General features: G+C 50.6%; 5 protein-coding genes across 5 annotated transcripts; 2 read left to right on the top strand and 3 right to left on the bottom strand.

Annotated features, from left to right (window-relative positions):
* Positions 1 to 143: 143 nt before the first annotated feature.
* Positions 144 to 828, top strand: ASPVEDRAFT_30998 (uncharacterized protein; the record flags this gene model as incomplete). The annotated part of the gene is made up of 4 exons (XM_040810413.1): positions 144 to 305; positions 356 to 472; positions 536 to 652; positions 703 to 828. 4 exons carry the CDS (start codon positions 144 to 146, stop codon positions 826 to 828), a joined length of 522 nt encoding a protein of 173 aa, XP_040670314.1.
* Positions 829 to 932: 104 nt separating this feature from the next.
* ASPVEDRAFT_172909 (SIR2 family NAD-dependent protein deacylase) lies at positions 933 to 2,142 on the bottom strand. The gene is made up of 2 exons (XM_040808734.1): positions 2,008 to 2,142; positions 933 to 1,937 (listed from the first exon to the last, which is right to left on the bottom strand). Exons 1-2 carry the CDS (start codon positions 2,128 to 2,130, stop codon positions 981 to 983), a joined length of 1,080 nt encoding a protein of 359 aa, XP_040670313.1. The 5' UTR covers positions 2,131 to 2,142; the 3' UTR covers positions 933 to 980.
* Positions 2,143 to 2,272: 130 nt separating this feature from the next.
* ASPVEDRAFT_44060 (Golgi transport complex subunit COG4) lies at positions 2,273 to 5,331 on the top strand. The gene is made up of 2 exons (XM_040812966.1): positions 2,273 to 3,864; positions 3,924 to 5,331. The coding sequence occupies exons 1-2, from the start codon at positions 2,638 to 2,640 to the stop codon at positions 5,178 to 5,180; spliced, it is 2,484 nt and encodes an 827-aa protein (XP_040670312.1). The 5' UTR covers positions 2,273 to 2,637; the 3' UTR covers positions 5,181 to 5,331.
* Positions 5,332 to 5,402: 71 nt separating this feature from the next.
* Positions 5,403 to 7,734, bottom strand: ASPVEDRAFT_44058 (ammonium transporter). Its single transcript, XM_040812965.1, has 4 exons — positions 7,419 to 7,734; positions 7,031 to 7,362; positions 6,389 to 6,980; positions 5,403 to 6,330 (listed from the first exon to the last, which is right to left on the bottom strand). Exons 1-4 carry the CDS (start codon positions 7,528 to 7,530, stop codon positions 5,741 to 5,743), a joined length of 1,626 nt encoding a protein of 541 aa, XP_040670311.1. The 5' UTR covers positions 7,531 to 7,734; the 3' UTR covers positions 5,403 to 5,740.
* A 2,944-nt stretch (positions 7,735 to 10,678) lies between these two features.
* ASPVEDRAFT_172902 (kleisin alpha) lies at positions 10,679 to 13,042 on the bottom strand. The gene is made up of 2 exons (XM_040808733.1): positions 12,439 to 13,042; positions 10,679 to 12,376 (listed from the first exon to the last, which is right to left on the bottom strand). Exons 1-2 carry the CDS (start codon positions 12,700 to 12,702, stop codon positions 10,865 to 10,867), a joined length of 1,776 nt encoding a protein of 591 aa, XP_040670310.1. The 5' UTR covers positions 12,703 to 13,042; the 3' UTR covers positions 10,679 to 10,864.
* Positions 13,043 to 13,334: the final 292 nt, after the last annotated feature.

The raw sequence follows: 13,334 nt of genomic DNA, 5'->3' as shown, positions 1-13,334 counted from the left end.
TATGCTTCCTCAACATGTAAATAGAGTTGAGTTTCGCTGCATCAAAAAATACGCACATATAAATACTAGAATAACGCCCATGTACACTTACTCTTCCATACCATCCTCCTGTACTATTTCATTCATCTGCAACAGTATCTATCATGTTTTTCAAATTAATCCAGCTCATTTTTGTGACAGTTGCAGTAGCAGCCACTATTGAATCTTCCATCATCAATCGTCTCCTCGAGCTCGACCTTGGTCTCAAGGGAGCATACGTCCTTTTAGACAGAATCGACGAGGAATCCGCGAATATCACCGCCTCTGTATGACTGCCAACACCATAACCTATCCAATTAATTAACACTATAAATAGGATGTCAGCGTCGCCTACAACGCCATCATAGCACCTGGCACAAATTCGATCCAGCAGCCATTTTCCAGTCCCTGTGATGAGGCTATTCAATTCACCATATGCGAGGCATACCACATGGTATCATTCCAATACACGCCTCCAATATTACTCCAATTCCCGTAATAACGTTGATATCTCTAGTTTGCTATAACTAGCATCGAGTTATACAGTGACCTCACCGACGACGCTTCGAAATTCAACAATGACCTACGGAAAGGCATGCAGGAAGGTTTCGACCGTATCCACAAAGAGAACGCAGTAGGTGTACCTCTTATTATTCGTCCATAATACGATCACTGACTAGTCAGTTCTTCGTGGAACATGTTGCTCCCAGCGAGGTTCCCCTTTGTCTCGAGAGCATCCAGTGGGATTGTTTTGCTATGAACAAGGCCTACTGGATGGCGTGCAAGGCGCTCACACCCAATGCTGCATAGTAGTTTGTTTATATATAAATTGCTTCAGGGATGATCTAATAATATACTTTATTTGATGTTTATATGCTCATGCCTCATTATGTGATCGTATTTCGTCCCCGAAGTAAGCAGAGTAAACTCCCAACGCCGCCTCATAACCTCTTTTGCGACTTTTATTTTTTGGCCAAATGCGGGAAAACGTGAGCCAGTCCTGTAACCCCATTGTTTTCAGGTGAGGAACTGTCCAGACGCTCCCGAACACGTTTCTGGTAAGCGTCTGAGATCTCCAGCGTCTTGTCTACTTCTGCGGTCAACCGGGTAATCTCATTCTCGAGCCGCTCTTCTCGCGTCGCAGGAGGCGCCAGTTCTTCCTCCCGCGACTTCTTGTTGGGGTTGGCTTCCTCCCACAAGCTTTGCAGTTCTTCCTCCCAGCCCAGTGCTCGCGCAAGTATCCTCACCCCGTCGTCACAGTCGCCTAAGATGAGGACATCGTCTGGACGAGACCCTATCCCCCCAACTCGCTCCCGGTTAATTAGAACACGTGGGACACCATCTGCAACGAACGAGGGGAGGCTAGCAAATGGCTGCACTTGGAGACTTGTCCCCATGACAATGCACAGGTCTGCCGTTTCGGGAAGGTCTCTGTTGGAGAAGAAAGACTCGGGGAGGGCTTCCCCAAAGAAAACGATATCCGGCTTCACTAACCCCCGACACTCCTCGCACGACGGCACCTTAGCCTTCGCAATTGCTTCCTTCATGGCATCTTCCGGATATGCCGTTTTACAGTCAATGCAGCGCTGAGTCGCGAAGCTCCCGTGTGCTTCGACGATCATCTCGCCTGGTACACCCGCCAGCCGCTCTAAACAGTCGATGTTCTGCGTAAAGTGCTTCAAAAGCTTTCCCTTTTCATAGAGTAGTTTTACAAACGAATGTGCGATTGTAGGTCTGTACTGGCCTGGGGCCAGCTCGCGCGCCAAAGCGTAGAATGGCTTAGGATTTTCTCTGAAAAAACTGATGTCGAACACCGCCTCGGGGTCGGGTAGGTCCAGGTGGATGAGGTTTGCATATATACCAGTATCTGGAGACCGGAAATCGGGTATACCGGCTGATGTGCTTATTCCTGCCCCAACCTAGACACATTCATCACCGAGCGTTAGCTATCAGAGCGGGGGAGGGGCATGTTGGGATAACGAGGCATACCATCACCACCACCCGTCGCACTTGTTTCTCCTTGACATATTTCGCAACAGCTTCAACTGTACGTGCTTGTAGCACGGACGGTGGAGTATTTTCGTCTACCACCGTAGATGATTCATTGCCCATGATGCGAAACCGACGACCAGACTTGGGCCTGGTTTGCTGGTGTCGAGCTCTGTGGCGGCGTCCTATTGTGACTGGGAAACGCGAAAACAAATATTTCTATAATATGAGCAGCAAGCGCTAAGAGAATCTATATCAAATCTTCCCAAATGAGTGTGAGCAGCTAGTTGAGATATTTCTAAATGACGTTTGATTTTCAGATCACGGTATTTGCCTTAGGCATCACGTATTTTTGTGGCCATCGATGCTGGCTTTCTTGCACCGGATCTTCCTCAGCTGCAACAACGTACTTCTCGATAATTGTAGATCTTTCGGCCAAAGACTTTACTTCTCTCCGGAACCTCTATGTCGCAGTATGAGTCAGGAAACCCTGCAGCCTGTCATTCAGACCCTCAAAGTCCGCCCTCACCGCCTTCAACTTCTGCCACATCGCTTGTTCTCCAAGTAATCAACGGTCTCCCAGGAACATAATAAATACGTTCCCATTGTTGACATCGCAGCCTTGCCTCAATGGCTGTGGATGCCGGGAGAATGGCAAATAATACATCTGCTGTTGTCAATGGACACTCGGAAACTCCATCGTCAGCAACACCAGACTCGAAACCAACATCGCCCCCCTCCGGCATCTACAATGCAAGCTCCGTCGCTGAAATCAAAGCCACCCTGTCCCACCTGCACGAGCAAGAGGCCGCCGTAACAGCTCGACTTGACGCTCTCGTTGCCTCTCAAAAGGATTTCTCGCGAGAATTAGGTCGGCTGGACCTCCTCCGCGCTCATCTCGGCTCCCAAACCAGTACCACGCGAGCAATCAGCAACGGCATGCTCTCCGGTGCCGCTTCAACCGCGGACCGTATCTCCAGTGCAGTTCGTCGTCTAGACTTAGAACAATCGAGGGTAAAGGGCACGTTGGAGGTTGTGGAACAGGTGTCAGAGTTGAAAGCATGTGTCCTGGGGGTCTCAGGCTCAATGGGGGCTCCCCAAGACTGGGAAAGGGCAGCTAGCTATTTGGACCGCGCGGCTAAGGTGCCCTTGGAGGTTGTCCAAGGTGCCTTCGCAGCAGAGATGGTACCTACAGCGGAGGTCCCGGATCCGCCAAACGTGACACTGAACAATGCGGCTGAGTCGCTGTGTGGGCTGTTTCTGCGCGAGTTTGACAAGGCTGTCAAGGAAAACAATGGGGCTAAGATTACCCGATTTTTTAAGCTATTCCCGTTGATTGGGCGCTCGGAAGTTGGTTTGGATGTCTACGGACGATATGTCTGCCAGGGCGTGGCGGCCCGAGCACGGTCGAATCTCAATACGGGAACAGGACAGCAGGACGGCTTCTTTTACGCTAATACACTTAGCAAGCTATTCGAGCATATTGCGCAGATAGTTGACGGCCATGGAGCGCTTGTCGAGCGTCACTATGGCCCCCGGAAGATGAATAGGGTCATTGAGCGCTTACAACTGGAAGCTGATGTGCAAGGCGGTATCGTTCTCGACACCTGGAGCGATGAACGGCATATCGACCGCAAATTGATGGATGTTAAATCATATGCCTTTACTTTCTTGGTTCAGAGCTTTCTTCCCCCTCAACGGACTACGACGCCAAGATCCAATTCTCCGGCCACCCGGGATGTCACTGCGGAAGACGAAGGAGTGGACATGAAGGAAATCGATGGGCTGTTGAACGAAATGGCCATCATGCTAAACCGGTGGTCGCTTTACAGCCGATTCTTAGCGGAGGCATGCAATGTAGGTCTCAATCTTTCTATAAGATCTCCAAGAAAACCAAGCTGACCAACCTCGTCTAGCCAAACGAAGAACAAAGGTTCGAGTTACTCCAATTCTTGAAAGAATCGGCTCTTTCCAAGAAGATCGATGACCGTCTCGTATCCCCCTTCAACATCATGACGACATTCTTCTTCAGACGATCGGTTGAAAAGGCGTTCCAGCTAGACGAGCAGCCCTCGGGCTTAACTCTGAACCGCCAGCGGCCGTTGAAGGCAGATCCGCCACATATCTCGTCCGCAGTTGATGACATTATGTTTATCGTCAACAAGGTCCTACAGCAGTCTCTCTCAACGTCTCAGATTGGGGTCGTCACCAACGTCGTCCCAACTCTATCACGCGTCCTTGGGTCTGACTTCATCGGCATGACCCAACGCAAGATGCGCGACGAGTGCTACCCTCGGGCAACCCACCAGGGAGCCTCTCCTCCAGAGCACATCGTCATCTCCTTCCTGGTCCTGATCAACAACCTCGAAGTAGCAGTTGACTACGTTCGGCGCATCATCCAAAACATCACAGAGTCCAAGAAGACCGTCACCAATCCAGAGGGTCAGCCTGAAGAAACGGACCAACTCCGAACACTCTTTCCTTCCCCGTCTGATGCAGCGGTTGTCTCTCAAACCCTCAGTACTCTCTCGAATAGCTTCGAGGCCAAAGTCAACGACCTCCTATCAGACGGCATCCAAGTCGTCTTCAATAACATTATCAAACACCGCCTCCGCCCCATCCTCTCCGATGCCTTCCGCGATATCGAATACCAACCAGCCTCTGACACCGCCCCACTAACAACCTACCAGTCCGACCTCGACTCGGACTCGGACTCCGCACCCCCAGACAACGACCCAGACTCCTCGCGGGAGCTAGTTCGCCCCCGCTTCAGCGCAGCCTGGATGGAGCTCCTTGCCCCCATCTCCCGGATCCTGAATAGCACCGCCTTCGACCGCCTCCTGACAGTAACAATCGCGTACCTTTCGCGGCTGCTCGAAAAGCGATTATGGGCCTACCACGGCCGCGTCAATGCGCTCGGTGCAACCCGCCTCGAGCGCGACGTCGCTGGTCTTGTCAACGCTGCTCTTGACATCCCCTCTGCAGGTGGGGCTGGTGTCTCGGGCCGGTACCGGCATCGAGACGCCTTTGCGCGGTGTGTCCAGATGGTCCTTGTAATGGGTATGGACGAGGACGAGTGGGACGATGTTCTTCGAGGTGGGGAGACAGTGGATGTGGTTGATAAACTGAATGCGGAGGAGAGGAGGAGGGTTCGCGGGATGGTTAGGCGATAGTTTCCCTTTTCTTTTACTTTTTCCCCTTCCCTTTCTTGTCTTTATCCTGCATATAATTTTACTTTACTAGATAAGAGTTATATAGATTCATCATCATTATGTTATATTCTATGAAACCGAGTCCTTCTGAGGGGCAGTGGCTTATCCATGACTTTTTTTTTATTAAGTCTATTGTTAAATACTAATGTAATGGTAGTAGATAAAATGCATCTCTACAACATATCCTGGAGTTTTCAATATCAACCCATGAACAACCCGCGACTCCTCGTATTAGTATATACAACGTATGACAATTCAATATCAGCCAGTGATCAGGTCCCAAATCCCAGACCCATAAGCATTCGTTCAAAGATAAAAGCTGAAGCGGTAAAAAGAAATCAACGCCTGCTGAAACACACAAACTCGGTCTAGAAAAAGAATACAAATCCGGTTGGATAAAAGAGAAATGGCTCAGCCAAAATGAGGAAAACAAACAGAAGTGGATATCTCGGACGTAAACAAGAATGAAGTAAAAAGAAAAATTCGGGCTAGCCAAAGTCCAAAAATTGGAAATGGCCCGACTATGAATCGGAAACCGCTTTCTCATTGTCGACTGGGAACGGGTGTGGTGGTTGTTCTTTGGTGTTGATTTCTTGGATGTCTGACACTTCGCTACCACGGCTGTTCGCGGTTGGGGTTTCGCCGTCTATCATCATGTCACTATGTTCACCAATGCCGTAGCGCGCGGCCACAGGGACCTGATGGCCGTCTGCATGTTGGTCGTGTTGTTGGGGGGTCCAGGCGAGGTAGTCACGACGAACCTCGACATAGTCATATGCGAATTCGCCGAGCTGGTCATCGTCCATACCGAGGAGTTCGGCTTCTTCTGAGGCGCGGAGCTTCAGGCCGGGGATAGCATTGATCGCATAAGCAATGATAGCGGATACGACGAAACAATAGGCGGACGCAGCGACAATGAAGGCAATTTGGATATACAGCTGCTTCCAGTTATGAATGATCCAACCACCCATTTCGGAACCGGTGTTAACTCCGTCCAGTCCAACAATAGCGTCATCAGCGAAAAGAGCGTTGAAGATGAGACCGACGATACCGGCGACACCGTGCTCGGCGAACACATCCATAGAGTCATCAATACGGATCCAGAATTTCACTGTATATCAGATTAGCAAATCAGTCCAAAACCAAAGTCATTCAAAGGGGAAACATACCCTTAGTTGCATAGTTGCAGACGATGCCAGTAACAATACCGAGGATAACACTGGCCCAAGGAGGAAGGAAACCGGAAGCAGGGGTCGCAGCCACAAGGCCAGAGATGGTACCCGAACACCAACCAACCATTGACCATTTACGAGCCAAGCGCCAATCCAAAACCACCCATGTAATCGCCGCGAAGGCGGCAGTCAAGTTGGAGTTCCAGCATGCCATGGTGGCGCGCAAGTTAGCACCGAAGGACGAGCCGCCGTTGAACCCGAGCCATCCAAACCAAAGAAAGACGGTTCCAAGCAGGATGAGAGAGACGTTGTGCGGGCGGAAGTTGAGCATCATGCGTTCCTGGCGACGGCCGAGAACCATCGAGTAGGCGAGCGCCGATAGACCGGAACAGATTTCGACGGGTCCACCACCAGCGTAATCCAGCACACCATAGTTGAAGGCCCAGCCGTTAACGTTCCAAGTCCAGCAGGCGATGGGGCAGTAGACAATTGTAGCCCAGACGAAGGTGAAGACCATGGCGGGAAGCAAGCGGCCACGCTCAGCGACTGCTCCCATAATAATGGCAGCTGTAACTCCGCAGAATTGCATCTAAATTGGTCAGTCCCAAAGCAATTCTAGATAGGAGTTGTGGGAAGTACCTGATAGAAGGCGTAGAGAAGGTTGGGAACCAGGGGCGACCCAGGGCTGGGATCGGCCAAAACCTTCATCAAACCAAAGTTGCGCAAGTTTCCAATGTATCCGTTGGTAGCAGTTGGAGAGAAGGCCAATGAGTAACCCCAGAAGTACCATTGAAAGGTAACGACGCAGAAGGAACCCATACAGGCCCAGATCATACTAAGGGCGGATTTGCGACGAGCGAGACCGGAGTAGAGGAAACCGAGACCGGGGATCATGAGCATGACCATAGCAGACGCGACAATAATGTAGGCTTGGTCACCGGCCTGGTACCATTTGTTCAGGTTTTCCACCCCTAGAATCACGGCTGTTAGAGAAGCTCACGCGAGCATGGCGGCCGTCACAACATACTTGAGTTTCCGCCCAGCTCGTTTGTAGCAAGGGCAGAGTAGTCTGACGGGGCTCCCGTCCAGTTGTACGAGGCATACTCGGGAGCAAAGGGAAGCTTGCCCTCGTCGGCCATGGCTGGGGGTGTGAAGGTGGAACTGAGGAGCGAAGTGCCGGCGGAATCAGCAAGCGAAGGGTGTGAAGCGTCCCTTGCCCTCGGTCAACGTGGGCAATGCTATAAGTCGAGATTGGGATAGAGATGAAAATGGACGTCCACGGATTGTGGAGAAGAAAATGCCCCGGGGCGGAGGAAGGTATATAAAAGAAAGCCAAGAGGCGTCTGGGAGAGTCAGCGGGTGGATAAAGATACAGAAAGATAGTGAGCAATCGAAATACTAATTGAATGACAAGACAAATTCCACGATCGACGGGGACGGCCAAGTGGGCCCGATCCAGAGTTGCGACGGGCCCAAACTTCACTAACCTTTCCTCCCAGAGGAATAACCGGAATCAAGGATCCTGGTGCAGAGTCTGGCTGTCTCGGCTCTCAGGCTGCGCTGCGGTGCATCAAGGGGAGAAAAAGCAAGCATTCAGAGATAAACAAGACAAAGTCCGAGCGAGGCGCGCTGAATGATAACCAATTGCGGCTGGATCGCCAATGCAAAATCAAATCGAATGGGATAAAGAAAACCAACCCGGAAATCCTGCGTGCCGGCCTGCGGCTTCGGTATTTTACTACACAGCGTTGCTCTTGCTATAGTTAAGCAGTTTCCGCTCCGAAGCCTTCCTGGTTATTCTTCTCCATTCCTCGTGGCAAGGCCCCGGTTCTCACTACTCCGTGCATCAGTGGCGGCGACCTGCAGAGTTCATTCCACTGTGGAATCCATCCCAGTGGAAACGCTGAAACTGCTCCGGACCGGCTCCATTCTAGGTTGATCGATAGATGATAGTAAGACCATTAGTTGGACTGGATAGCTACCCTTCCTAGTCCTCGGTAACTTCGATAATTCAGCGTCATGATTCATGACCGGCTGCTCTGTCTTGACATTGGCTCTGTGGGCTGTTGATGCATCATTCTCGCGTTCAATAATGTCAGCTCGAGCTTATCGGCACACGAGAAGCCAAGGTGCCTTGGCAAAGCAATGGCCAGGCATTCCGGGGCCGAAACCGCTCCTCTCTTGAAGTCTCGCGAGGAATTGCTACTTGTATTTATGCATTGTGCGGTTCCTGGTCCCTGATAGCCGTAGATACAGGATCTCCAGCTTCTCCGTGCTCTGCATATTCTGTTAATCTATCCACCGTGATAACTGATAGCCACAGGGTCCAGGAGCCCTCGGCGTGCACTTCTCGAGCTCTCCAGCTATCACGAAGGAAGAGTTGCTTATCAGGATTCTCTCAGGTAACGACAACAATCCACTATTGGGCCGTTATCATAGGGCAAAGATAAGGCCCTCGCGCCACTGTGGGTCTCCGCCGCAAGGCTAACCCGAGTTCGGATTGATAGAATTTCGTTTGCGTTGGACGGCTGATAAGGCTCTTCCCGTCCAATGAGAGACGCGGTTCACGACGGAAGGCCCCTGTTGCTTTCCTCATTCTCCCGAGTTCCGCCAAACGGTCGGACAGACAATCGGGCAGAGTAGGAGCCTGCAATCTGCAACGGCCACGCTGAGCCACAAGTTTCGGCCCAGAGGATGAGACTGACAGAAAGCACACGGCAACAGAGTTTGATCTGTCGCGTGCCATCAAAACGTGTTGGTTTCCTCCGTGATCAAAAGTAAATCAATTCTACTTTGCCGCTTGAGCAGTGACCAGCCTACACCTAGACTAGATTTAGAATCGCTGCAGAAGAAATTGAAACGAGATCAGCTTCTGCGGGGATGGGGATGCACTCCACGTGGGCACGGTCCCATCAGCGTGGTCAAAGGCCATCTCCCTGCCTTAGTACGGCTGCTAAGGCTGAGAAAAGTCTCGGTCTCGACTCCGGATTCGCGATTCGAGTCTGCCGCGGCCATGCTACCAAATCAGACTAGACTTTCTTATCTTGAGTCTGGAGTATGTGCAGCTAGACTGGGCCCAATGCGGGGTACCCATAGATCTTCAGCAAGTCTTGAAGTCAAGAGTGGATTCTTTTAGCTGGGCTGGATTCTGGAATATTCAATATAGTGTACCAGCGCAATTCCAGTCAAGAGCTCCAACTTCCATCGCAATGGGATACATGAAAGAAGTCGAAATAAGATGCAGGGTTTGCGATAGGCTTCGGCGATCCCTTGGCATCAGCATATCGATGTGTCATGGAAATTCCTTATTCGCACGCCCAAGACTACCTTATTTCCGTTGCATTGCTTGGTAGACTAGTTCCAAGTTGGTCCTCACGTTCCGGCTACTATTATCCCCGGGGTCCATGGCCAGGGCTTCAACGAGAACGGTTCAAAGTCATTGCTTCCCCGCGCTCTTCTCTCTGATACACCTTCCCTGCCAATACGGTATTTCCATCTTCCCTATTGACCTATCTCGCTTCTTGAGCCTCGCCTAGGTGGCGGTGGAACATGGATACTAGTACCTGGCACGGAGGCGGTTGAAGCATCTACCACGGCTTTTAGCGGGTCTGTATTTAGGAACTATCGGTTTCTACTTTCTAGGAATAAGAGTGTCCGTATTACTCAAATCCGTTTACACACACACACACACACACACACACACATATATATATATTTGGGTATATGTCTAGCCCCAGGTGCGATAGTGTAAAATAAACTTCCCGCTGCCTAGTTCGAAGAGGAACACAGTGTCTATATACCCTGAATTGACTCAAGTCGTCACTGTAAAGGTAAATCTCAAAGCGTATTTTGCTTACATATTTTCTTCCGCAATAAAGATGGTTGGTTGGGGTTTCCTAATTTGGAGCGATATCGTGGGCGATAAACCAATTCGAATATGGAGTAGTGCTGGGAAAAGTGTGGGGAAATGAGAAGAAAGTCATTCATATGTATCCCATAATTTTGGATATCAATGCCGGATAGAGGTCATGTTGCCTCCAATCCCACCGAATTCCAGTACCAGTATTTATAATGTATGCCACAAAGTATACTGCGGTGTTCTATAAATTACACGCGAGGAACAAACTTGTTCATAATGGAATGATTCTGATTAAACGTGTCTACTCAAACAAAAAAACTATCCTATCGCCCAGAAGCATTCGCCCAAAGTTAAGACTGCAAACCTAGTGACACCTTTTAGGGCCCTGTAAAAATAAGAAACTCGCCCCAAACTCCAGGTTTCATTGCAAAAAGAAAAAAAAAAAAAAGGGCCAGGGGTGAGGAGGTAATCCAACATGTTCCAGCTCCTAAAACCCGTTTCAACCAAAGAGCCGGATGGGAATAAGCAAAAAAAGAAAAGCAAGAAGACAGGGAGAAGATATCACACTTATAACTGTACAGGAAAACCGTAATAAACCGCCATACAAGAATGATCTAAGCCGCGACCTGAGTCGAGGGATTGATGTTTTCACCATTGGCGTCCTCCTCGGCCCATGAGCCCCACAGTGAACGTTTACCGCGTATCTTGATCGGCCCGCCGACAGTGTTCGAGCGTTGCTCAACTTGAACGGCATCCTTGGTGGCCAGAACCAAAGTTTCGAAGAACAACTTCGTCGCATCGGCCTTGGAAGCCTTCTTCTCAGGAAGGAGGTCTTGGAATTTGACGGCCTTCTTCTGGTCCGCATCGCCAAGGCAATCACGCAGGACATGCACCGCGCGTTTTGTGCCGACTGACACTAGGTTGTTGTCGACGGGCTCAATGGTGTCGTCAAAATCGTCCAATGGCTGCTGGAGACCTTCGTCATCACTAAGGTGGAGCTGGTCACGGTCATCGCCAGGAAATTCGATCTCAGAGCGCTGGTGTAGGGTTGATTCAAGACCGACTCCCTCGTCAACCGGAACAATCGCTTCTTCTTCAAGTTCCAGAGCTGGGCCAGTGGCGGCATCAACGTCCATATCCGAAATTCCACTGTCGCGCTTACGTTTTAGCTCGCCAGCCTTCCTGACAGTTTCAAAGGAGAGCAAATCACGGATCTCAGGAGCCCAGCCGCGGCCGCGGCCACCAGCCATAACATTGGTGACAAAATCGCCATTCTGTTGCATATTCATGAGGGTTAGAAGAACAGGATCGCGGGGCAAGAAAGATGCAGGCTTCAGGCTTTCAGAGAGCTGCGCTTGCTGTATTTTGAAGTAGGTGCTGCCTTTGAACTCAATGTCCTTGTCGGCCTCAATTATAGGAAGTTGCTTTCTCCGCTTGGCGCGTTGCGCATGCTGAACGACTGCATCGTCCTCCTCATCGCCCTCATGAGGCTGGAAGCCACTGTCAAGTTCTGGGTTTAGGCGTTCCATCATGTCGTCGGAGGCTTCGGTCAAGGTACTCTCGCGCTCAAATCGCTCATCCCCGCCATCCGCAACCACAGTGTCATCGCCGAAACCCATTGGTTCATCCGGATGCAAGAAATCGTCCTGCAAATCATCCGCTCCCAAGTCCATCTTCCCAGCCGGAGCGTCGTTATCTCCAAAGTCTAGCCCTAGGTCGCCGGCATCAGCATCAAGAAGTTTGCCGGCATCACTAAAGTTGTCTTCTTCCATAGGACGCGGAGCGGGGGCATCTCGTCCCACTTCCATGCTGAAATCATAGGGCAAAGTCAGATCTGTCTCATCGAGTCCAAGATCAAGATCAAGATCGCCAGGATCCTCTAAACGTGCAGGTTCCTGAGAAGCAGAGCGTCGCAGTCCAGTATCGGGAAATAGTTGGCTCCCAAAATCCATCGATGGCCCCGGTCGCTTTCCCTCTGGCTCTAGTGAAAGAGGTTGCGGCAAGAGTAGCGATGAATCAAGATTCATGAACAAATCGGATTCGGTCAAAACATCTGGCAGAGTGATTCCGCCAGGGGCGACAACAGCACTAGTCGTCAGATCATTATTGTTCGTGAGACGGAATGCCTACGTTTAGCCAAGTTAATGAAAACCCTAGGACGACGAATATGATAAATGGGGAGACATACCATCTTAATTTTCATCAAAGCCTCATTGCAATCATCGAGTAAGTAGCGCGCTTTCCTGCTGTAGATGCGAACGACACCGAGTAGTAGCTGGCCACTCAGTCGCAAAGCCATGGGAGCCTGTCCCTGATCTACGATAGCACTAACGCTGCTCTCGATGTCGGACTGCAAGATGTGCGATTTCGATAGTTTGCGCTCCAGGTTGGCGGACAGCCAGACACGGGCCAGAGGCCCGGTCTTGGACAGCAAGGTCTCCGAATAGAACATGGTAAAAAAGGTATCAAAACCAGATAATCACTCAATGTGTCCAATGCAAATGAATATCCAAGATATGTAGCGATACCCGCATTGGGCGGGGTGATTCGTGGTGGAAGTCTCTTCCAGCCAAAGGTGGGTGACGCGACGAAGCCAGAAAACAAACGGTATCGGTGAGTCGGGTTGCTTTGGCGCCTGAGGGTATTGGCGAAAGGAGAATCAAAGGGAGGAGATAAGATCAAAATATCACGTAAAAACGCGGCGACAGGACTTGTAAGTGAAATCGACGCCAAAAGCACTCGCAGCGCAGGAGAGCGACCAGAGGGGCAGGTGGAAAGGGAGGAGGTTGGAGATTTGAGGTGGGTTGCCCAGGCGCGTCTTGACAATCACAGGTGGCTGGGCGAATTATGCTCGTTAGGTAAGCAATGCGAGTCACCTGATTTGTGAAGCTACTTGATGCGAGCGGCTCCGGCCGATGGTTCTTCCGGGTCCATTCCAGGCTAGGCTGCTGAGTGTCAACATCCCCGACGCCAATGCTGCTGCTGAGCGGTTGAAGACGAAATTCTAGATTCTGCCAGCTTACCCATTCTGTTATTAGCGATTCGGTATCCCAGACGCATTATACTTTGTTTTGTCTTTGACCC

The sequence above is a fragment of the Aspergillus versicolor genome (assembly GCF_001890125.1).
Source record: "Aspergillus versicolor CBS 583.65 unplaced genomic scaffold ASPVEscaffold_7, whole genome shotgun sequence".
Lineage (NCBI taxonomy): Eukaryota > Fungi > Ascomycota > Eurotiomycetes > Eurotiales > Aspergillaceae > Aspergillus > Aspergillus versicolor.
The sequence above is the reverse complement of the archived record's forward strand: the minus strand, read 5'-3'. Positions and strand labels throughout refer to the sequence as shown.